Raw genomic sequence first — 25,695 nt, 5'->3', positions numbered from 1 at the left:
TAAGGAGAAGCCTTGTTGCAGATAGCCTAACACAGCTCAGTGCACTGTGTGGTTTTTCTTGTGCCAGAGGCAGCATCAGACTTGGTAGAGTTCCTCGTAGCTTCCAGTGTAATGCAGACTTGCCCGAGCTGGGCTGGAGGAATAAGGAGACCTCTAACCTGAGTCTCGTCCCCTGCACATTTGTGCTAATTCAAATTATTTCATGATCAAACTTGCAAATAAAAACATTGCAAGTTTGGGGCTCTGCACAATACTTTCTGTTCAGGCTAACGTGAGGGAGAGTGATTTCTGGGAGAAAAGGAATGTCTGGAATGGTTGTTAAGTCCTTCCTGGACATAGCTGTGTGCAAGGATATGTCGGGCCAGTAATGGCATCACAGGGTGGGCAGCTTTCCTGTGCAGAACTAGGTGATGGGGGGGCATCATTAAAAAGGGAGAGGGAAGGTAGAATAAATTTAGAGTAGTGTGGTCTAGAGGTTAAAGCAGGCATTGGGAATCAGGACTCCTGGGTTCTATTCACAGGTCTTCCACTGTCTCATTGTATGGACAAGTTTGGACCGATCAGTCTGTTCCATGATCTGTAAACTGGGGATATTGTGAGGCTCTGTTCATCCATGGTTGTAAAACACTTGGGTTCCCTAGATGAAAGGCTCTACAGAGCTGCGAACTGTTGTTGTTTGTTAAGATGCCTATTTAACAGTTTTCTACATTCTAAGGCCAGGATTTAGGGATCATAATGGCACAATAAGGCATACACTGAAATGGACTCCTGAAAGCATAGCGGGCACAAGAAGGCAGGACCCCAGTCCTCCATTGGCAGGCTTTCTTGGAAAGGAAAGTGCTGTTGAGAAAAGTAAAGTTCCCAGATGACGGCAGCATTTTCAGTGGTTGCTGTGAATGCTTAAGGAGCTGCATTCTAAGCATCCAGGTGAGTTCACCGCACAGCTGGCTTGCATGCTGTGGCTGGAATCCTGCCTCAGTTTCAGAAAGCCTGATGGCCACAAAGCCAAATACTCAGAGGGGATTTACTTAATGACGTTACTGATCTGGGCCTAAACCTCTCTGCCTAGTTTCTGGCTAAAATGTGGGATCTTTGGGCACTTTCAGTGGTTACCGCAATCTAGAGGGAGTTTGGAAAACTCTTCGCTAAATTCCAAACTCCTCATGTGTATCCCCCAAACTCAAATTCACTCCCTAGGGTTGAGTAGCCCAGCAAACACAAACAAATTCAGAGCAACTTCTGGTGCCAGTATATAGTGTGGGCCAAGTTCATTCCTTGTGTAACTTCATTGACGTTAATTGACTTTGATGGGGATACATCTGCGATACTTTTGACCCATTATATGTTTTCCAAAGTTACATGGAAAATTTCCCAAACGGCAGACACATGGTTTCACCTGTGCTTTGACTATAAGCTCAGTTTATCTTCATTCTTTCAGTGTGCAGTCCTGGACCTGAACAAATAAACCCCTGACTGTAGGGCTCGGCTTCGAGGTACTTCAATCTTTATACAATTTTTAAAACTCATTTACAAATATTCATGCTGTCTCAGCCAGAAGTGTGCATTGGGCTCTATCGCTAATCCATGGGATTCATGTTCAGATACCTTATGCAGTAATGCTTTCCACTTCTGCTATGGATCATCACCTGCTGGAGAAGATCAGTGGGCCTGATCTTGCATTAAGCTGGTGCCTAGGGGACACAACCAAGACGGGGTCCCCATTGTACTATGTGCTCCATATACACATTGTAAGAGAGAGTTCCTACCCCAAACATTGTAAGGTATAAATAGACAAGGCAAAGGGTGAGAGAAGGAAAGGATTATTATTCCTATTTTACAGATGGGAAACAGAGAGAATAAGGGTTTGTCTACACAAACAATGAGTTTATGGCAAGCTGGGGAGTAACTCTACACCGCACTAGCCTGCCGCACACTAACGGTCTCTGTGGACCGTGCTGACGCACACTAACAGTTTCAAAGAGGATGAGATCAGAGTGCATTAACAAATTGCTAATGAGCATCAGCAGGGTCTGCATGCACAGTTATCTCATGACAGGCTGGTGCAGGATAGATTCACACCCCACCTTTCCTCAAACTAAATGTTTGTCTAGACAAGCCCTAAGTGACTTGCCCAAGGAGTCTGTGGCAGAGCTGGGATCTGCACCCTGCTTCAAGAGTTCCAACTCAGTGCCTTAACCAGCAGACCATCCTTCCAATCATAGATCAATTTCAGATGCCCTCACCCTCTTGAGGCAAGTAAGCATTGTTATCCCTATTTACTGATTGGGAAACAAAAGACCGAGTGGTTAAGAGACATGCCCAAGCTCATGCAGCAAGTTAGCAGCAGAACCAGAAATACAGCCCAGACCTCCTGAAGCCTAGTGCCTTGTTCTAACCACTAGGCAAAGCACCACGCTTGTGGATAGTGCTTTACTGTACATTTTGAAAAGCATAGCCTCTCCAGTACCTGAAAACTAAACACTTAGCAAAGTCGAATGTGGATATTTTTCTGTTTTCACATTATTTTTCTTTTGAAAACATTAAAACCATCCCCCACTTCTCCCTCCCCCCCCCAATAAGCGCAAATGGGTTGTTTTGGTGCAGTGTCCTGTTTACTCTTGCACATCCTTCTCTTTCTCATCTGACGGCAGTCACCCCACCCGAATTGCAAGCAGTGCAAAGTATTTTTTTACAGCAGCAGCATCTGACTCCTTCCTTGACCCACCGCTTTGAGCAGCCGAGTTGTTATCCTGGAGGTTCTTTAATCATTTTTATTTTAAGGAAATGAAAATTAGTGATGTGTAATTGCTCACTGGTTGTTTCTTTACCTCTCTTTGGGCTGTCTTGTCTACCATCTGCTTCTCAGTTAGAGGAAATGCCAAGGTATATGGAGGGGGAGTCAATCTATGCCCTTTTCATGCTGTTACAGCTCCTGGGGCACACCTAAAAAGATGCAGGGCACACATCCTTCTACATTAGTCACTGCTTATGCAATTACATCAATTAAAAACAACACCTACAATGGCAACGATCCCTATGGGTTGATAGATAACCAAGAAGGTTTAGCATCCTGTCGAAATAGCCAGCATCTCTCAGGAGGTCTCCCACGATGCCACATGTTCCTTTTAGTGGAGTGCAACTGTGGCTCCTGATGCAGTGTTAAACCACTGCCTATACCACTGTATATTAGTCCATTAAAGGGTAGAAAAAGAGATTGCACTTCCCATGGTGCCCACACAGTACAAGCTTTCGCCACGAAGGCGCATTCTGTCCCGAGAGTGTCTGCAATGTGGGTCACTTGAACGTTGAGATTTGCTGCGAGGTCAGGGGTGAAACACATGGGGTTTTGCCTCTGTGCTGAACATTCACTGTCCTTCTCATTTGTGAAGTTGTTGCTACATGAATAGGGACCCTGGTGTTTTCAAAGACCTACATCTAGTGTCAGCATATGAGCATTTTTCTTCCTGTAAGTTAGGCCTGGTCTGCACAGATTGTGTCACAATATAACTGTGTCAGTTAGGTGCTTTTTATTGAAATAGTTCCACTGGTGGAACACCCTAGTGTGGTTGCAGTTATAACAATATAAAAGTGCTTGGCCAGTGGAGCTTACTCCCCTTCTCATGCAGGAATAGGCTGTACCAGTATATGGACTTCTATACCGGTATACTGTGGCCATGCTAGGTGGGGTTCACCCTGTCTTGATGGAGATAGTTAAAGCGGTGCAACATTTGTGTGTAGGCTGGATCTTCATCTTTTCAAATGTATTTTGTTAGTGTCCGAAAAATCATGGAGAGTTCATAAGCGACTTGTGTTTTGGGGGGCCTCAATTTTGAGGGCCCAACTTGAGATACCAGATTTTCATAGGGTGGTTGCTCAGCGCTGTCTAAGAATCATGCCTTCTGCATGGCTCAAGTCAGGCCTCCAAATCTGAAGCACCCAAAATCATGAGTCAGTTTTGAAAATTTAGGCGTGTGCGTAAGAGCCTCGATCTTGCCAACACTTATGACCAACCTTACCTTTAAGCATGTCAGTAGCCCCGTTGACTTTGATGGGACTGCTCGTGATGGGAGTGCTTAAAGTTAAGCACGTGCATAAGTGATGGCAGGATCAGGGCATTAGTGATAAATAGTTTGTGATCAGGTTTCTAATGATAAATTCTTTACCTACTGCAGCTCTTTCTTATGCTCTCCTTTTCTTCTCCTAGGATTACGCCCCTGCTAGAGCAGTCTCCTCCACAGGTTTCCCCAAGCAGTCTGTCTCTCTCTGAGATTTCGGAGGTCAACAGGACATGCTCACAAGGAATGAGCCGCTACGACCTGGATGAGATTGATGCTTGCTGGCTGGAGCTTGTGAACATGGAGTTCAGGGAGATGGGTAGGTGCTGCTGTTATTTCTCTGCTTGCCGGGGAGCACACTGAGTTGGTATTATGCCTTATTAATTATGAAAACAAAAAAGATTGAGGCCTTCAGTGCTGCTTTCACCCAGTAGAGCAGGGGTTCTCAAACTGGGGGTCGTGGTTTATTAGCCTCAGAGGGTCACGAGATGGTTACGTAGGGGTCATGAGCTGTCAGCCCCCGGCATTGCCAATATAAAAAGTTTGAGAACCACTGCAGTAGAGCAAGGAGGCTGATTTACAGAACAGATAACAGAATCCAGACTCCCACTGCTGCGCTTTAACTCCATGCCCATCTCTAGCTTCATCTCCATACTGCTCCCCAAAGCTGCACTCCATACTGCTCCCCTGTACTGCAGGAAGTGCCCCATGGCCAGGAGAGGAAAAGGAAAGGTACCACACTGACATCTACTCCTCTTCCCGTGACTCTCTCCAACATCACAAAGGCCCCACTCAACTGTCTTCTTGCCAAACTGACAGATGGAGTCAGAGGAAAGCAGTGGCATTATTTCTGTCAAAATATAGGGAGCTGAGGAATATCGGTTATGGGGCGCCTTTCATTTTCCAGTTGTCTGTATATGGCACAGCATGGTATTGCTAGCATAACTGTAGCTTTTTATCACTGCACATTTTAATCCATTTCAGTTAAACAGAAGTAAGTGGGATTGGGAGTTAGCCCATTAGAGTTTATGCTGTTGAGGTGGGCAAACTTGTTAGTACTGAGACTGGGTTGTAGTTACTATGGAGGAACTTTCCAACCCTGGCTGAGTAAGGGTTACTGTGTTGTGATTACAACCACTAAGCTAAGAATAGCAGACTACTAGTAATTTAAGTATAAACATTCAGCTTTTCACAACAGTGGCTGGAATTTACTGACATAAAGTGCTACTCCCAGAGACAGTGGTCTGCAAGGGAGGGACTAGATGTGATATAAAACACCTTAATAAACAGAATCATACATTGCTTTTTAGGAAAGACATGTTCAAACGTACAGTTCATGAGCTAAATTCTGCATTGATCAGTACCCTGTGAGAACCTCTTTATTGCAGTGGAATCACACAGAGTGTAAATTAACGCAGAATTTGGCCCCATATATTTGCTGATCTTCTGCATTCTTGTTTTCAGTGAATCTCTTCTCCTTTCACTGACTAATGTTTTATTAGCCAGATTTGGTATCATTATCACCATGCATATAAGAGAATTCTAGAGGTGTTTTTGGAGCCTGGTTAACTATGTTAAACATTCATTGCCTCTCCCGCAGCCTCAGTAGTGAATCACAGACAGCCTAGCCCATCTTAGCAGCTTCAGCCCTATAGGTATCAAATCCTGTTTTTGCCACAGGTTTTGAAACATGAGTGATTTTGGCCAGGTCTTTGCACTAAGTAAACAACACAGCCATAGGAATCATATCAGCACTAGTCTGAAACGTTGCTGTCTGTCTTCAAAGGAACCAAACTTCCTATCGCTCCACAGATGAAGCTTCTGTTTCTGAGAAATCACACTCTGCATCCTTTCTGACTCTGATGGATTGTTAGTGTCATTGGTCTTTACACCCTCTTTTGAGCTTGGTTGCTGTGCAAAGTACTGCTTGCTGCCAATGAAATAGGGGGGGTTTTTTTGGTTTTGCTTTTTTTTAACAATTAAACTGTTTATTCAGTCATTCTTGCACTTTACAGCTGGAATTCTGGGAACTCAAAAATAACATCTTTGCCAGTGAGCTTCTTGTAGACACCAGAAAATGTTTCCACCTTGTGTTCAACATTATTCTGTTGTGCTTTGTCCAAATGGACCTTGATGAGTCTGTTGCCGTCTAGTTTCACGCGGAATCTCACGTGGTTTTCACTAGGGAAAACCAGATCTTCGAGAATGGCATCATGCACTGCAGTAACTGTACGGCTCCTGGCACGCTTTTGCTTGTTTTTTGTATGGCTTTTCCTTGTTGGTTTGGGCAAAATCCTTCTCTGAGCAATGAACACCACATGCTTGCTGCTGAATTTTTTCTTCAGCTCACGAACTAATTGGACCTGGATCTTCTGGAAAAATTTCAGCTGAGGAACTGGTACAAAGATTATGATTGCATTTTTACCACCCCCTACTTCAATTTCCTTAGCTGCCATGATGTTCAAGTCTCTCAGCTGAGCTTTTAAATCAGAGTTCATCTCCAACTCCAGGAGAGCCTGGGAAATACCAGACTCGAATTCATGTGGCTTTCACCATTGGGCTTCACAATCATTGCGCTAGATCTGAACATGGCCTTTCTCTCTCAGTTGTATTCCACTTCCAATTCTTCCTTGTAAGTGTTTCAAGGGCTCATAGAAGGTCAACAGCCAGAGATTTGGCTGCTCCAAGGATCAGTTTGGTTGAATTAAATCTGACTCACTTTATTATTTCTTGCATAATGACTGGTTTCAGAGTAGCAGACGTTTTTAGTCTGTATCCGCAAAAAGAAAAGGAGTACTTGTGGCACTTAGAGACTAACAAATTTATGTTATGCTTTATGCTCAAATAAATGTTTTAGTCTCTAAGGTGCCACAAGTACTCCTTTTCTTTTTATTATTTCTGTAAAGCATGAGGTTACAAATCCATTGTCTTAAAGGATTTTCAGCTGCCACATTAATTGTTAACTTGCAAGACTGAGATGAGAACACTGGTTTCACAGCTTGGGGAGGAAAGGGGACTTATCCATGAGGTGCTGGAATGTGGCTGGGGCCCCATGTAGCCCAAAAGGGAGGACGGTGTACTGGAATAGCCCATCCGGGGTGGAGAATGCTGTCTTTTCTGTAGCTTCTTTGGTCAGAGGAATCTGCCAGTACCCTTTTGTCAGATTCAGTGTAATCAAGAATCGGGCACTACCCAGTCGGTCAACCAGTTCGTTGATGCGTGGTATGGGGTATCCATCAAACTGGGATATTTCATTCAGTCGGCGAAAGTCATTACAGAATTTCATGGTACTGTCAGGTTTAGGCACTAGAATTGGACTGGACCACTGACTGTAAGATTCTTCAATAACCCCTAATTCTAACATTTTCTTTACTTTGGCCTTGATTTCTTCTCTTTTGGCTGCTGGGATTCGGTAGGGTCTCAATGTTACCTTGGCTGCGGGGATCGTGCGGATATGGTGATAGGTCTCAGTCGTCCGCCCTGGTTTTGTAGAGAACACATCTCGGTTGTGATTAATCATGTCGGCTGCCTCGATCTTTTGGATCAGCGTCAAGTCGGATGATATCCTCACTTGCTCGTGTAAGTTAGCCTCCTGGGGAAGGGTCTCCTGCATGACTAAGCATGCCTCTCGATCGTGCCAAGGTTTTAGAAGATTGATGTGATAAATTTGCTCCGATTTCCGGCGGCCCTGGCTGCCACACCTTATAGTTCACCTCTCCCACGGCTTTGATTATTTCGTAGGGTCCCTGCCACTGGGCCAACAGTTTACTTTCTGCTGTGGGCACCAGTACCATCACACGATCCCCTGGTTGGAACCATCGAAGCTTCGCTTGGTGTTATAATGGGTTCGTTGGGTCACCTGTGCTCTTTCCAAGTGTTCCTGTACAATGGGCGTAACTCGGGCTATCCGATCTCTCATCTGCAGTACATGCTCAACTACGTTCCTTCCGGGATTTGGCTCCTCTTCCCAGGCTTCTCTGGCTATATCCAATATGCCCCGAGGGTGGCGCCCATATAGTAGTTCAAATGGAGAGAAACCCGTGGAGGCTTGCGGAACCTCCCGGATGGCGAACATGAGGTAAGGCAATAGGGTATCCCAATCTTTCCGATCCCGGCTCACCACTTTCCTTATCATGGCCTTGAGGGTCCTATTGAACCTTTCCACAAGGCTGTCTGTTTGCGGGTGGTATACAGAAGTCCGTAGGGCTTGTACATGGAGCAATGAACAGAGATCTTTCATCAACTTGGACATGAAAGGTGTCCCTTGATCAGTCAATATCTCCTTGGGTAGCCCAACCCGGGCAAAGATCTGTACTAGCTCCTCAGCTATTGTCTTGGAAGCTGTGTTGTGCAGGGGAACAGCTTCTGGGTACCGGGTTGCATAGTCCAGTACAACAAGCACATGTTGGTGGCCCCGAGCTGTCTTCTCTAGGGGCCCTACCAGATCCATGGCTATCCGTTCGAAAGGAACCTCTATTATTGGAAGAGGTATCAAAGGAGCCCGCAAGTGCAGGCGAGGGCTATGTAACTGACACTCCGGATAAGAGGTGCAGTATTGCCGGACATCTTCATGTACTCCTGGCCGGAAGAACCTCCGCAGGATCCGTGCCTGGGTTTTCTCTACCCCTAGGTATCCTCCAAACAGGTGACTGTGAGCGAGACTCAGTATGGCTTTTTGATGTTTTCGTGGCACCAGAAGTTGTTGTATCTCTTGCTCCTGCATTTGCACCACGCGGTACAGGAGCTCTTTCTTCACTATAAAGTAAGGTCCGGGACCCCAGACCGTCCCATCCACGGGTATCCCATCGATCTCGGCCACCTCTTTCCTGGAGTTACCATATCTGGGGTCCTCCGCCTAGTCCCGCCCAAAAGTCTCTCTCCCAGGACTAACCTGCCCAAGCTCCCAGGGGCCAGCTTCTGCTTCTTCCAACGCCTCGCCGCCGTCAGGGCTGGGGGCAGCTTCTGGCTCACCTTCTGTGGTGGAAGTTTCTCTGTTGGCTGCTCGCGTCCATCTGCCTACTAGGGAGGTCTTCTGGCCCTGGGTCAGGATCCGGGTTCCCAAGGCCTTTGCGGCCTTCCTCTCTTTTTTTGTCTTCTGGGTCTTTCGGGGAACTGAGAACAGATCCTGAGAAATCTCAGCAAACATCGGGGGTTGACATTCCCCCGGTGACGAGTCGCTGTCAGGGTCCCCACCTCCCTCCAGCCTCTCCAGGGGGAGTAAATTATCAAACCCTGGATAGTCCCTCCCAATGACTACAGGATATGGGAGTTTAGGAACTACGCCCACAGTCACCTCAGTGGCGTTTCCCTGAATCTCTGTCTCCACTGGGATGGTGGGGTAATGACTCACGGCCCCATGCATGCACGTCACTGCTACGCGTTTGGCAGCTGACTACTTTTTACCAGCTTACCCAGTATGAGGGTGATGGCACTCCCAGAGTCCACAAGCCCTGTAGACTCTGTGCCATTTATCCTCACTGGCCTGGTGTAATTATGCGGGGCTAATGCGACCCCCGCGAGGTGGATAAGGGAGCATGGGACCTCCCAATCCCCCAAGTTACATTGCATACGCTCCTCAGTGCTGGGACACTGTGCTGCTATGTGTCCCCACATGCATAACATCTATAATTGCTTTTAATCATTCCTGTATCCCGGGGGTTAGGGGTTTAGTCCCGGGGTTCCCCCCACTCAGGCCAATCCCTTCCTTCTGGGATCCCCGCTGGTTTTCGCCCCCCCCTCCACCTAGGACTCCCCGGGGGTTTGGTTGCCCAACCTTCCAGGGTTGGGGTCGGGTGCTTGCTTTGAAAGGGGCCTTCCTTGGGTAGTCGGGTCAGTTCCCTGGCTGTCATCCGTCTTTCTACCAGTTTGATCATCTCATCGTACGTGGACAGATCGTTCTGGCCTACCCATTTGCGGAGATCTGGCAGCAGTCCCCGCATGTAATGGTCTATGACCAGGGTCTCCAAAATCTCCTCTGGCCTGCACACCTCGGTGTAACCACTTGCGCGCAAGTTGTATGAGGTCGAATAGTTGGGACCTCGGGGGTTTGTTCTCCTGTTATTTCCACTCATGGAACCTCTGGGCCCTTACCGCTGCCATTACCCCTGATCGTACTAGGATCTCTGCCTTCAGACGGGTATAGTCAGTGGCATCCGTGGCAGGCAAGTCAAAGTAGGCTTTCTGGGCCTCTCCACACAAAAAACGGGTGAGAATGCTGGCCCACTGCTCCTGGGGCCACGCCTCACGCTGAGCTGTCCTTTCAAATGAGAGGAGATATGCCTCTACGTCATCTCCTGACGTCATCTTTGGCAGACAAACCAGTGGCCCTCAGGGTTCGCGTCCCGTCGGACCCCCGGGCCTGGGTGGCGAGGATCTTCAGCTGGTCCACCACCTCTCTCAAGAGGGCACAATCTTGGGTCGCCTGGCTCATCAATAATTGATTGGTTTCCTGCTGTAGCTGCATAGACTCCTGTTGTGCCATTGCCTGAACCCGGGTGGCCTCCTGCTGGGCTGCCGTGGCTTGTACCAGAGCTCTGACCACCTCCTCCACTGTGGTACAAAGCAAACAAACAAACCAAAAAAAAAAAAATCCAAAACCCCAGTGCACACTTTTTTTTTTTAAACCTCTTTCTTCCTCCACGCTGTGAACAAAGTCCCACTCCTGACACCAGTTGTGACAAAGCTCTGTCCTTGCCTCCGTGGGTCCCGCGTTTCCTGGCGGATTTCACTAGCCTCAGAGGCTCATTGTGATCCTCCACATAACCCTTCTCTCTCTAGAGACAAGGGTCACAGTCTACTGAGCCATTTTCATCAGAAGCCAGCAAGAGAGGTGAGGAGAAGTTATCCTTCCTTGCACAGTCTCTGTTCTCTCCCAGTCTCAGTGATTAATCAGGGGGTATAGGTGGGTGGGAGCCCGGGCCCACCCTCTACTCCGGGCTCCAGCCCAGGGACCCTAATAGTATCAGCTATGGTAGCTGACCTTTTAGAAATACGACATGTACAATTCCCTGGGCTACTTCCCCACAGCAGCCCTCACTTCCTCAAGCTCCACTTCACCCTTACCTCAGGGCCTCCTTCCTTGTGCCTGATACGGTGTGCACTACTCAGCCTCTCCAACAGCACAACTTCCTCCCACAGCTCCTGACATGCACACCCACCTGACTGACTGGGAGGCTTTTAACTAGTTTCAGCCAGCCCTTGATTGGCTTCAGGTGTCCCAATCAACCTAGCCTTCTCCCTGCCTTCTGGAAAGTTCTTAATTTGTCCCAGGTGTCTTAATCGACCTGGAGCAGCTGCCATTTCACTTATCCTGGTACTAGGGATTTGTTTAGCCTGGAGCTAATATATCTGTCTCCCACTACTTTTCCATAGCCATCTGGCCTTGCCCCGTCACAGTAGTTACCTGGGCACTTTCTGAGACAAGTAAGCAGCTTTCCTGAGAAACAAAAGATTATCAGAGTAAATGTAAAATTTAGTAATTGATCACATAAAAAGCTTTAAGTCAGTTAAAAAGACCTTCCTTTGTCATGAGCACATGCCAGTAACCAGCTACTGTATCCTGTAAAAATATACTGTTTAAAGAGCTCCTGCTTATAAAGATGAGCTCAACATTTAAGCGTGCCCGCACGATTATTTGTTGCTGCTGCAATGTGAGATAATAAAGAAAGTGGATCTAAAGTAATTTGGATCAGACACTGACCAGATTTATAAGTATAGGACATTATAGACAGCACAAGACCTTTCCTTTTAGGAAGAAGCCATGCCATAAGTCTTTGGTTTTTTATTAAGATTTCACGCCGCACATTGTGATCTCCATTAAATTCAAAGCTATTGTAGGATTGTGGCTAGAGAGACTTCAAAGCCTCAGACTGAAAAGTCCCTTTGCCGTGATAGGCACTTCACACACACAAAATCCCAGAGAAATTGCTAAAAATGTTGATGCCTGAATCAGTCTTGCTGAAGGCAGAATGAACATTTTTAAGTATTCCTCGATTTAATCCATACAGTAGATGCTGCTTATATAAATTCACTGTGGGCTTTATACACGCAGGGCTCTACGGTGGGCACTTGAGGTGTTCTTGTTGTTTTATAGGGATAGCAAGAAGCACCTGGGTCAGATTTACTCCTGGTGTAGCGGGGATGGGGTAGAAGTTCATCATAGTATGTGTAAGATATGTCTCTGTGATGATTAGAACATCTCAAGTCAGTGGAGGTGAAGTCCATCTTAAGTGAACATTGCTGGAATAAACTGAGGTCGGTGGAGTTGGTGCATTAGTTATCCCTTTGGGAGGGGCTGCAGAGATTAAATTGAGCGGGCGTTTACTGAGCCACAGCTCTGCCTACAAGTGGTCTGAGTCCCCTGATCACTGCACTTGTACTAACAGTAACAGCTGATTAGAGGCACTACCAATAACTTCCTCACATTAGGCAAACACCTTTTCCCTTGGAAATAGAACCATTGCATGGCAGATGGAACGGAGCATAAGGCTTTGGAGAAAGGTTCCCAGATATGCATTCAAAGTGGGGGCATGAAACAAAACAGTTGATCGGTCAGAGTCTATTCACTGAGCTTTCACTGCTTCACTGGGTAGTGAGCCTGCTACCTCATTTTTATGCTTCACTAGATATGATTTTAATCATCAGTATTTTTAAGTGATACTATTGTCTCTTTTTGGATCTAAATCTGATTCTTGTAGATCCAGAAAGGAATATACTGTAGCCAGTCTTACACTCCTAACTAAGATATAGCTATATTGCTCTCTTTCTGAACCCTAACAGTATGGAAGTCAAGTTAGCTACCTCAGAAGGAAGAAAACTGACTTAATGTTTTACAGGGTTTGAACTTGTGGCTCTAGGGAGTTTAAGGGTTATATTCTTGATGCTGAGACCGCTAAGTCACTGCTCTATGTAAGAGTCGCAGCTTGTGAGGTGTTAGCTGTGTGCTCTATCTCATTAACATGCCATTGTCCCAGGGAACACCATTGTCTCAGAGAGGGTGCAACAGCAGCCAGCAGGCCAGTGGTTAATTCTCATTCACATCAGGCCTTTCATCTGAGGATCTCACAGCCTTTTAGAAACCTTAGGTCTGAGTCTCCACTCACGCAACTTTTACACTAGAGTAAATCCATTGGCTTCAGTGGAGCTACTCCTGATTTACACTGGTGTGAGGGAGTGGAGAATCAACCCCAACGGGTCTCGGGACAGCCCTGTGAAATAGCCATGGTTTATTATCCCCCTTTATAGGGGGAAGGGGTTACACTCTGGGATAGTGGTGGAATCAGAAATAAAACTCTGGTCTCCTGACGTACAGTTCCCTTCACTAACCACATCCCAGTGCTTCTGTCATTGGCTGTCTCCTGGGTCTTTTTCAGACCTCACTTACCCGGGTTCTACACTGGCGTAACTCCATTGACTTCTCTGGTCTTAATCCTGATTTACACTACAGCAATATCAAGACCTCATTTTTATTTTGCTCATACCATCTGTAGGATGAAGATACCAAGGGGCTTTCTGTCCCCACAATGCAGTAAGTTTCACATACGCCGCTCCCAGTGGGTTGTGTGGAGCCCTAATCAGCTCTAATCAGCTGTTACCGTTAGTACAAAAAGGAGCCCTGTCCTTTTTGTAGTGGGTTCCATTTCCTTTAAATGACAGACTGACTTTCCCCTTTTAATTGCCTTCCAACCATCCTGCTGCCATAAGGGATTGTTAATGTACAAAGGCTTTGACTGGAATCTTCTGCTAGTCGTCTATTGTTAATGGCCATAATGTACTATTTACCCCTGTGTAATCCATATGCAGAGCTCCCACGTTGTGTGGTTTCACAAAGATGTTCAACTCCGCAGCTGAATCCAGGCTTGCGGTAGTTATTGTTAATCAGTTGAGAAAGCTTATCTCCATTAATAATCCAGGCTCTGTTTGTTTGGATTTTTGTTTTAGAGAAATCTTGCCAGTTTGGGGCTGTTTTATAACATATCTGTACGGCAGCCCACAAAAAACATTCCTGAGTACTGTGTGCGCGACTGAGAACATAAGCTCATTGCACAATCAGTTTAAGGGTGGACTTGTTTGATGCTAATAGAAAAACCAGCAAATCCTCCAAAACTTCTCATTGTATTAACAATCTACAAGTGAAGGACATTTAAGACACAGAGTGGATGCGTATCTACAGTGTGGAAGTATCTTGAGAACAGATTTAGGGCCAGATGCTGGTCTTAGTTACATCAGTGTCAGTCTGTATTAACTCCATTGGTGTAAATGAGAACAAAATGTGGCTTTTCGTTATTTACTATTCACGGCCAGCAGAGCAAATGCCATTTTGCAAATGGATTTGACTTCTTTTTTTATTTCAATCATTGGGATGGAATATTAATGATGATGATGATACTAGGCACCTAAAGGCCACTAACTGAGTTTGTGGCCCCATTGTGCTAGGCACTGTACAAACACATAGTAAGAGACAGTCCCTGCCCTAAAGAGGTTGCAGTCTAAATAAAGAAGGCAGGCAAAATGTGGAAGGGGAAACAAACATACGGAGAGGTATGGTAAATAAATAACTTGCTGGAGAATGGCAGAACCAGGATTAGAGTCCAGGTGGCTGAACTCCAGTGACCTGTCCACTAGTCCATACAGTTTCCACTTACACCTTTCCACCCAGATCCAATCGGTGAAGACCTGCATGGGCTTATCTGAAAGCAGAAATGGCCCATAGACCTTTACTGGGCTGATTGTTTTATTTCCAGGCTGTCCATGAAAAAAGTTAGAAGGAGGAATCAGAGAGTCAGATTCCGATACTCTTATTCCGGTTCAGCAGCACTTTACTCCATGAGTAGTCTCATTAGCTACAGCCAGATTACTCAGGGAGTAATGTACAATTGCATGTGAGTGAGGGTATCAGAATCTGTCCCAGAAATGGCAAAAGTTAGGCATTGTGACTCAAGGGAAGAAGAAAAAAAAGAAAAGAAAGATACTTAAAATGATAATCCAAACTAATTTTGTGTGAAAATAGCCTTGGCCTTTAAGCTTATCTCACCAAAGCCTGCTAGGGAATCTAGAAGTATTTGCAGGTAGCTGTTCCATAAGCCATTTGCAGAGGTGAAACACAGTGACCCCCTGAAAATTAAAGCCTTAGATGATTTAACTCCTCACGGAGACAGAGATTGCGGGAGCACCCATCTACTGTTAGCTTACAAGAGGTTGGTAGGATCTGTGGTCAACAGTGGAAATGTAGGTTTTAGCTCTCTTGGTTTTATTCGTTTTCAGCATGATCTGTTTTTCTTTGTAGTTGTTTATTATTTACAGAAACTCTCTTCAAAATAATTGCTTCAGTTTCAAACAATATTCAGTCTTGCTGCTGCAAGGGATGAAGTAGCTTTAATCAGAAGTGCTCCAGGACAACTCTGCGAGTGAAAAGCATTATTACAGAAAGACAGCAGATTATTAAGTGGTTTCTAAAACACTTTGTCATCATCTGAAATTTGAGCAATAATTGATGTCAGTGGGTGGCATAAAGGGTGATAATTGGTTCCTGTAAATCTTTTAAGTGCATTAGCAGGATATGATTATAACGAAATACCTAGAAGTTTTGCTGCACGTGTTTAGCTCATATGCAGATTGTATGCTTATTATTTATTTTATTGGTCACATTATATATTAAATTTCCATTTATAACTGGTTAACGTACGATGATGAGATATCGTAAGCATGTTGTAGAGCATGGGTAGTTTGGGCTGTAGATAGTTATAAACACGTACGTGGAAGATCTTATTGACTGTTGTAAGCCTTAGTTATAACCAATCTGTTCACCTGGTGGAGTCTATAACAGTCTATAACAATTGATTAATCAGTTATTAAAACATTTATTAATAATTAACCCTTTATAAAATGATACCTTAATATAAAATGTGAGCACTTTATTTGTTGATGTGTCTGTACCGTGCATCACAGCAGTATCTGAGCACTTCTCAGCATCCCTGGGAGGGAAGGAAGTATTGTTACTCCCCTTTTTACAAACAGGGAGCTGAGGCACATAGAGATTATGTAACCTTCTTACAGTCACACGTTAATTTTGTGGCAGAGCCAGGAACAGAACCCATGCCTCTTGACTCCAATGAGTGATGATCATATGGACAGTGGTCTGAGGTTTTCAAAGCTGCCTGATTCATGTGTTTTGTGAAGGGATAAATAATGCTTCCTTATTCACTTTCTCCACACCATTCGTGATTTTATAGACCTCTTATCATATCCCCCCTTAACTGTCTCTTTTGCAAACTGAACGGTCCCAGTCTTTTCAGTCTCTCCTCATATGGAAGCTTAAAAGCTGTTCCATAGCCCTAATAATTTTTGGTGCCCTTCTCTATACTTTTTCCAATTCTAATATATCTTTTCTGAAATGGGACGACCAGAACTGCACGCAGTATTCAAGGTGTGGACGTACCGTGGGTTTATATAGTGACATTATGATATTTTCTGTCGTTATTATCTATCCCTTTCCTAATAGTTCCTAACATTCTGTTAGCTTTTTGACTGCTTGTTTGTTCATAGCAGTTTTCTCTCCAAATATACTCCATAGGGTGAAAGGGTTTATTGTTTCAGTAAATTGATTTTAGTAGAGTGCAGTTTTGTTGGAAATAAGTCTCAGTTTTGCAAAAGGTGGCCCCTCCTGCTAAATATTTTTGCCCCAGCATGCCAAGTAAATTGAAAGCAGAATCCGGAAAGGTAGAGAATGTATTTTAGCAAAATAATGTTACTGCTTCACATGCAGTGTATAAGGGAATGCGTCTAGTAGTTACTTTGGTGTCAAGCCTGAAGTTCTGAGTTCCGTTCCAGCCTATGCTACCGACTTCCTGTGTGACTTGGATGAGTTACTTTACCTCTTAGACTCAGTTCCCCTACCTGTATAATTGAGCAAATAATATTTACCTACCTATTTACACACCCTTAATTAGTGAGTGTAAAACACTTTGAGAACTTAAGCTGAAAGGTGCTACATCCCTGAAAGTGCAAAGTAACAATACTTTGCACTTTCAGGGATGTAGCACCTTTCAGCTGAAGTTTGTGGTGGCTGTTTGTTAGTCATCACTCCAAGGGGCTCTCATCCCATGAGCCATGAGCCATTAGTACCTTTCTCCCACTTCCTTCAGAATCCGACAAGGAGGCTGTGCCTGGCCTCACAGTGAAGAGTTAGATTCAGTGCTACTTGTGGTTTGGCCTGTAGGGAATTGTATAAGAACTGGGCCTCTAGTCTCTCCACAGAAACTAGCTGTGTCATGTGAGTCAGAAGCGTGGTAACCCACAGCATTGGGGCCTCCAGGATTTGATGGGGATGAGGCAAAAGGTTAATTCTAATAGAGGAACATGATGGGATCCTTAGGAATCTGTCAGTGGTGCAGATGACTCCACAGTTATGTGGGTAGGGAGAAAATGAGGCTTTGTAGAATAGTTCCCTTTCACACGCCCAGAAGGCACATATACTAGGAATAGCCTCCTGTTAGGAGCCAGTTCCAAATAATAGGTATGTGTTGTCCTTTCCTAAGTCATATCTGGAGACCTCCTGGAGTGAGTTATAGTCGGACAACTCCTCCACCTCGTCCGTTTCCTTCTTTCCCCTCTATGGAATGCTTAATTTGGCTGGGTACATCATACCCTCTTTTTCCTCCTGGCCTGTGCAGTGGTGTCCCAATCTGGGAAGGAAGAGGCTATCAGCTTTACCTTTGATCGTGGACTGTCATAGGATGATGTGGAAACTGTACTTTTCAACTTGCATAGGTTCTACAACATCATCCCATCAGGAGGATGAGGTTCCTGTCACCGCAGAGAGGGATGGAGTATGGCCTCTAAGGGACATTGTCCATCTAGTAGACGCACCGAACACTCCCCAGGATTCTGGGGATCTTTCCACAAGTTAATCCACACATATACCAGGGGAGGGCAGGATGTCTTGCCAGTGCCTACAGTAAGCTGGCATTTGAAGTGTCCTGCTGGCGATGGGACCGTGTAGGCATGGTAAGGGTCTGTGTTTGCTGGGAGCATCAGATTAGGGCAGCACTGGAGGCCTCATGTAAGATAATGCTGATGGGGCCATTCCTGCGGATTTGGAGGGGGAAGATGGTGCTTTGCTGTCCTCCCACTGAATCGTCAGAGCCCCAAATCCAGGAAGTTCCTGTAAAGGGAAAGGTGGTGCTTATCCTCATCTCCTGTCACTTCCACACATGCAGTCGATTCTCGCCATTTATGCAGGCTCCCTCCCGTCCACAAGTGTATTTTAATAGGATGACTTGCCCCTATATCTCTTACACTCAGACAGTCAGCTAATGGCTAGGAATGGGTGACCCTGACAAGCTTTGCAGGTTCATTTCAGTTCATATCAACACCCAGAAGTTCTAGTTTGCTCATATGAAAAGTTCTGAACTTACTTGGTGTATAAATGGGCCTAGTTAGAAATTTCATGAGGACACTCGTCAGAAATGACCACCCCCAGCATACTCAGCATTAAAATATCTGGGAAGGGGATCTGGATGGCCTCATGGAAAGGGTGATAGACATGGAGCCTTTTATTTCTTGGCTAGTGTTTTGAATAGGACCCCAATCTGGCAGTGTTTACAGGGACATGAATATTAAACTCTCACCTCCAGACATGGTCCCTCTAGGTCAGGATCAAGGCCCATTGTCAGAACGGTGTGGGTTCTGCCAATAGGTCTTAACTGAATAAAAAACTATTTCTCTTGAGCTATGTTTGGAATCCAAAAACCTGATTCTGATCTCAGTAATTATGTGCGTAAATATGGAATAACTCCACGGACTTCATTGCACTTATTCAGTGTCACCAAGATCAGAAACTTTCTCCTTTTTCATCATGCCATATTGAAAATAACAGCATCAATACTGCATACAGCATGGGATATTTTGGTTGGGTATTTTTTTGGTTTTTTGCTAGACACTCAGTACAGATAGCAACTTTCTCTGCCAAAAAGATAATTTTATGAATGGAGTTTAATAGTGACAACTTTATATGATGCAGAAGAAGATAAATGGGGCATAAATGGAAAAAGAACTTCACTCTTAGGCACCATTGTTTAGTGATTCATAAGCCATTAATTGCTTTGTACTCATCAAGTACAATTGTCACTTCAGTAGACTCCACGGTATTCTGAATAGAGCTTGGCAAACTAATTCCTCATGTAATTACATCTATATAGAATTAATCCTGTGGGAATTCTGCGCCAATGCATACGTGCAGAATTCATGTCCCCCACAGATTTCTTTGCTTCGCCGCAGAAAAATGACTTTCTGACAGGGAAGCAAAAGGAAGCTGCAAGAGTGGTCACACACCACTCCCTAGCAGATACGTCCTTTCAGGCACCCAGAGCATCCAGCAGAGTGGTGAATCACTGCAGAGCTGGAGACATCCCAGCCAGTGGCTCCTACCCTGAGCCAGGATCAGCTGCTAGTCCCAATTGGGCTGGAGGCAGGAGTGGGCGGGACTTCCTCTTCCCCTGCAAGGAGAGGCTGGGGCTGTATCAGACCCACTCCCAGGAACCTCCCCTAGCTGCAGGAAGTTCATCATCATCCCCTGATTCCTCCCCCCATTGTTCCTCAGCTGCGCGGGGAGGGATCATTGTATGGGGAGCTGTTCCTCCATTCACCCAACCCCGGTGCATCCGGACCTCCCATACCCAGACACCGCTGCCAAGCCTCACCCCATACATCCAGAACCCCCATAGCCCTCCATACCCAAACCCCACACCACTGAACCTCAATCCCTGCATCTGGAACTCCCCTGCACCCAGACCCTCTGCTTCCAGGCCCCCACCCTTGCACCCAGACCACCCCCCACTGATCTCCCTGCACTCAAACCCCCACACTAATGAGCTCACCCTGAGCCCCCACATCCAGACCCCATGCCACTGACCCCCAGTTGGCTGCACCAAGACTCCCACCCCACCAAGCCCCACTCCCCCAGCACCCAGACTCCCCCGCTAAGCCCCAACAACCTTCACCTGGAAGCCTCTGCAGAGTCCCATTGCACCTGGAACCCCACAACGAACCTCTGTGCATCCAGATCCCTCAGACCTAGACCCCCCACTGAGCTGCTTATACCCAGATTGTCCCGCACAGAACCCTCTCACCCCACAACTGGATTCCCCCACACTGAGCCCCTTCATACTTGGATCCTGCCTTCTTGAGCCTGCCTGCCCCACACCTGGTGCACCTGGCACAGGAGGGCAAGGCTCCAGGGTGTTTCTGGGGCAGGTCCAGGCCTTGTGTTGTGTCAGGATCAGGTGCAGCCTCACCACTGAGTCCGTGTCCCAGGGGCGGGGCTGGGAGGGCTGCAGGGTGATCTCCCACCTTCATGCAGCCAGTGGCCTGTGCTCCCCACTGCCCTGCTGTAACCTCTGCATTTATTTATTGACAAATAAAACTTGCAGAATTTTAAAATATTGTGTGCAGAATTTTTAACTTTTTGGCATAGAATTTTTTATTTTTTGGCACAGAATACCCTCAGGAGTTCCAAAATGTATGTTTGTTTATGCATGATTCATAGATATGCCATCTGAAAAACGAAATATTTAAAAAAGTGATGAGCAAGTGCTCATTCAGTACAGGTGTTGCTTGTAAATTCTACATGCCGTTCACAGGCTGAATTCTGCTCCTGAGTGCATGTCCAAACTCCACTGAAGTCAGACTCACTTTCAAAACTAAGTAGGACATTTGGTTTTTAAGCCGTGAGGTGGGAGCAGTTTGACATCGACATTACCTTTCCTGTGGGTTAGGCTGGCAGTGACAGGGTATCACTATCAATTAGAAATGTACAACCTTGCATAGGAAAATGGGCTGTAACAGATGGCGGAGGAATATAGAATTGCAATTATGAGAAGTTTGTTTCCACTTGGAGTGTAATGGGTACTCTCCAGGTGCCAGTGTGATCCTGACTCCGGAGTTTGGGTCAGTTTTAGGTTTCCTATGGAAACCACCTTCCCTCTTTCTCCTACTTCAGGAATCGCAAACACTGAACAACACTCTTCATAGTCATTTCTTATCTGCTCAGAGGCTGCTCTAGACTCAGCAAGCTGGCTCTGTCAGGTGCGGTATGCAGAAAACTCTTCTGCTTCTGTCCCCAAGGAACAGAAAGAGATTTTAATAGTGACTTTCATTTCCAAAAGAGTGAAAAACAGAGGCTGAAATATTTGCTCCAATAACAAAGTTGTTCAAATGGTCTGTTCCTAAAGGGACCCTGCCAAAGTGAAATGAATGGGCCAGGTTTTCACACAACCCACTCTCCCTGCACTGGAGAAGTAGGCTGCACCATCCTTAAGGATGGCACATTCCATTTGGCTCTCCCTTGTGGTGGCGCAACTCCCAACCCAAGGTAGTGGCAACCTCTAAGCTCTGAAGCATGAGGCGTCTTGAACCAGATTGCCAATGAAGGGTGCTTGAAATAGTTACATGACTGCAGCTCTCCAAATGCCTGTGAGGCACCATGTGCCAGATTTGGGCTCTGAAATGATCACGCGCATCCATTGGGCTTGCTTGCAATAAAACAGGTAACGTCAGGCTTCGTTGCATGTTGTGGCATAACAACTCAAGCGCTTGAAAGGGCCCTGGTAGGGAATGGGTTGACTGGCTTAGATTGTAGCTCAGATTGACGCAGACATGTGAAATGCCAATCCAGAAGTTTGCATAGACTTGTCAAACCAAAGTGAACCCTGCCAATGGAGGAGCATGGGAGAAGAACTTAAAAAGCCAGACAATGGCCTGTTTCAGAGTAGCAGCCGTGTTGGTCTGTATCCACAAAAAGAACAGGAGTACTTTTGGCACCTCAGAGACGAACACATTTATTTGAGCATAAGCTTTCGTGGGCTACAGCCCACTTCATCGGACGCATAGAATGGAACATATAGTAAGAAGATATATATATATGCATACAGAGAACATGAAAAGGTGGAAATATCCATACCAACTGTAAGAGGCTCATTAATTAAGATGAGCTATTATCAGCAGGAGAAAAAAACTTTTGTAGTGATAATCAAGGTAGCCCATTCAGACAGTTGACAAGAAGGTGTGAGGATACTTAACATGGGGAAATAGATTCAATATGTGGAATGACCCACCCACTCCCAGTCTCTATTCAAACCCAAGTTAATGGTATCTAGTTTGCATATTAATTCAAGCCTGTTTGTTTGCCCACTTCTCCCTACATGTGCCCTCCTTGCCTAAGGGTTTTTTTTTTTCCAGCATGTTATTGGGTCTTTAGGACTTTGTGCAAAAAGAACACATCCTGAAGGCCTTATCAGCAAAACTCCCCTGGAAGCCATTAGGAGTTCTGCCTGAGGATATGGGGCTGCATCCTGGTACTGATGATATTCCTGGAAGCTTTGCCACTGGCTTCAGTGGGCTCAGAATTTAGCCCTGCGTGAGAACTTCAGGATTTGGCTCCATGTTAGTTCAGTATACAAAATCTGTGCACCATACAGCCACTTAACTTTTTAACATGAATTTATCTTTGCCTTTTCCCTTCACTGTTCATAAATCAAGAATTGTTCCCCTGCTGTCCAGCAGCAGAGAAGGTAGAAAACCTCTATAACAAGTACTCTGCAGTAATCTACAGTAATGGTCCAAACCACTGTAGCTACTTCGCTGTAAACTGCAGTGGCTTGTTACTATAATTGTTGCAAATTGCAGTGTTTTGTTTTTTAAATAAAGGAATCCTGGTATACTGAAGCATCACAAGTCAAGTTCCTCTGTTGCCTTTGTACATATGACAGGTCCCCTCATCTGATCATTATTATATATTAAATAATCTAGCCCACTAAAGTTCAGAGCTTAAGTACTCCTTTTCTTTTTGCGAATACAGACTAACACGGCTGTTACTCTGAAACCTAAATTACTTCTGTAGATCTTCAGTGTTTAGTTGGAAATCATCTTCTCCTTACCACTGACAAATATTCCTTACCTGCATGTTTTGATTTTGTTATAATTCTGTGTTCTCCCGCCTTATGGAAAACATCACAAAGACTGTGGATGTTTTTTTAATTTTGCTTTTTCTTCTTTCCTTCATTACCTGAAGTGACCAAATGCTGTTTGTAACATCCTAGTTGTTAAAAGAAAAGGAGTACTTGTGGTACCGTAGAGACTAAGTACTCCTTTTCTTTTTGCAAATACAGACTAACACAGCTGCTACTCTGAATCCTAGTTGTTGTGCAGACAACTATGATCTTACAAACAGGTGAGGGGAGAAACAACAGGAGAAGACGAATTCCTAAGCAAAAAAAATCTGCATTTCATGGCAATATCCTTAGCATTCCATGGGGGAGCAGCAGGATTGTTTGCAAATACAGTGTTTTTCAGAACCTTCCAGTGAGACTCCCTTGCAGTGGTGAAGGTGAACCACAGTTACGCTGTAGTTAGACTTTCCATGAAGATTGAGGGCCGTGTCCTGCCATTGATCAGCGAGCTGAAATCTTATTGACTTCAGCGCAGTGGCAGGAACTGGCCTAGAAAGAAGCAGCTGAAGTGGAAGACAGTGAGAGACTGAGTTCATTGGGACACTGTTCAGCAATGGCAGCATTTCACTGTCAACAAGCTACTGGGGTAGCATCCCAACGGTAGCAGTGATTATGGATATGTCACGGCCACTATGGAAAAGTGGTATCATCGCCATATTAGGGGTCGTCGCTGAGGATAAGCCTCTGGTGGTAGCATCCTCACCACTAGTTGTCGCTAGAGGTGCTAGTACAATGAGAATAAAAAGTGAGACAACAGATACAAGCCCAAACCCTCCCCCCGTAACTGACCTTCTGGCTGGACTTGTACTGACCAGAAACAAAGAACATTACCCTCAATTTCAGCCTTTGGCTCCAGATTTACAGTTCTATTTAATTAGTCTTTAAAGGGTCAATTTTCACAGTTTTAACAAATAAAGCATTGACTTTGCATTGCCAAAGCTTGTCTGAGCCCTTCCTGCAGCAAGCATCTTCGGAAGACTCGTCTCCTTGAACATTTAAACTGTCAGACCTAATTATCCGCATTGGTTCAGCTGAATGGCGTTTTTTCCCCTCTGCCAACAGCAATATTTTGAAACATAAACTGTATCCATAGTTAGAAGCGTCAGTTTTCTGAATCACAGATCTTATCATTGTCGTGAATTCACCTCTTAAGTTAAAGCCTTAAGTGTCTCCTTTGTGAAATACAGCTTTGTGTAAGGACTCTCCAAACGGAGGGCTCTGTGTGCTCCACCCCAGCAGGGAAAATGTTCTAGGGACAGCAGGGCTGGCGGCCTTTGTTTTTAAGAAGCGAGGCTGGTTTAATTGTGAAGCGTCAGTGTCATTACTCTGCCTCTTGCCTTTCAGAAAAGCCACAGCTGGATGAGATCACCTTGGAGAGAGTGCTGGAGGAGCTGGAGACGATGTGCTACGAGAACATGAACATTGCCATTGAGACAGAGGAGGGCCTGGGCATTGAGTACGACGAGGATGTGGTGTGCGACGTGTGCCGGTCCCCAGAGGGAGAGGATGGCAACGAGATGGTTTTCTGTGACAAGTGCAACGTCTGTGTGCACCAGGTGAATGACGTCTGGTCGTACGTGGGCCGGCGCTATCAGCGCCTTTCAGCCTGATGCGTGTATCTGGCCTTTGATTAGCTAGAAGAAACACTGGCTTGACATTGGAAGTCTGAAATAGTAACGCATGCTACTGCCTTGGGCACCCTCTGCCATTCCTGCTGTGACCAGAGTGCTTCACCCCACCTCTGCACCTCAGATAAACTTTTGGGGTGCCCTGGAGATTTGCTACCTTCTCTTAAATTGCTGTGCCGGGGGTGGAATTCTTTGGTCCTTACTTGGGGTTAGGGTGTACAGCGCTGCATCGGGGCAGTACGGAGCTACAGCAGCCCAGAACACACACCCGAGAGGCATTGTGCCTTAACGGGAACCCAGAGCACAAAGCAACACAAAGGAGTGGACGCAGCCAGTATGGCTCCCCTAATGTCAGTGGGTCTCAAGCAGGGGTACATGTACCCCTGGGGGTACGCAGAGGTCTTCCAGGAGGTTGTCAGCTCATCTAGATATTTGCCTAATTTTACAACAGGCTACATAAAAAGCATTAGCAAAGTCAGTGCAAACTAAAATTTCATACAGACAGTGACTTGTTTATACAGCTTTATATATTATATTAGAGTTTTTCGACCTGGGCGTGGTGACCCCCAGGAGGGCTGTGGGATGGGTTTAGGGAGGTCGCAAGTGCAGGGCTGGCATTAAGAGTAGCAGGCAGGGACCCCACGGAGCTAAGATACATGCTGAAGCCCAAGCCCCGGTGCCCAGGGCTGAAATCAGACTCCTGAAAGGGGTAAGTAGTCTGGAGAGACTGAGAAGCACTGCCTTATGGAATGAAAACCAGGCTGCTATGGAAGGGTCAAATCATTGCACTTTCTCCTCCTCACCTCCCTGCCCATTTACAAGTGCTCTGGCACTCTCTCTGCTTTTCTCCAGAGAGTAGGGAGGGAGCAGAGGGACTGTAGTTCCACCTAGTCCTTCCCTGCGTCATGCATTAAGAGGAAAGGTTCCTTGCACCACTGCCCCACACGTTGCCTGTGGGCCAAACAGCAGCTGGCTCTCAGCTTTGACTTAGTAAGTCTCCCTTGGAAT

General features: G+C 45.7%; 1 protein-coding gene and 1 pseudogene across 4 annotated transcripts in view; one reads left to right on the top strand and one right to left on the bottom strand.

Moving 5' to 3' along the window:
* Positions 1 to 25,695, top strand: part of JADE2 (jade family PHD finger 2) — a 156,437-nt gene that overhangs the window by 84,321 nt on the left and 46,421 nt on the right. For all 4 annotated transcript variants that reach the window (XM_073355547.1, XM_073355546.1, XM_073355548.1 and 1 more), the window contains 2 exons: positions 4,205 to 4,374; positions 24,404 to 24,615. In XM_073355547.1, the coding sequence (XP_073211648.1) occupies positions 4,205 to 4,374; positions 24,404 to 24,615 (382 nt within the window). The remainder of the gene's footprint in view (positions 1 to 4,204; positions 4,375 to 24,403; positions 24,616 to 25,695) is intronic.
* On the bottom strand, positions 6,021 to 6,645 carry LOC140915614 (small ribosomal subunit protein eS7-like; annotated as a pseudogene).

Source organism: Lepidochelys kempii, chromosome 8, assembly GCF_965140265.1.
Source record: "Lepidochelys kempii isolate rLepKem1 chromosome 8, rLepKem1.hap2, whole genome shotgun sequence".
In the NCBI taxonomy this organism is placed as follows: domain Eukaryota; kingdom Metazoa; phylum Chordata; order Testudines; family Cheloniidae; genus Lepidochelys; species Lepidochelys kempii.
The sequence above is the reverse complement of the archived record's forward strand: the minus strand, read 5'-3'. Positions and strand labels throughout refer to the sequence as shown.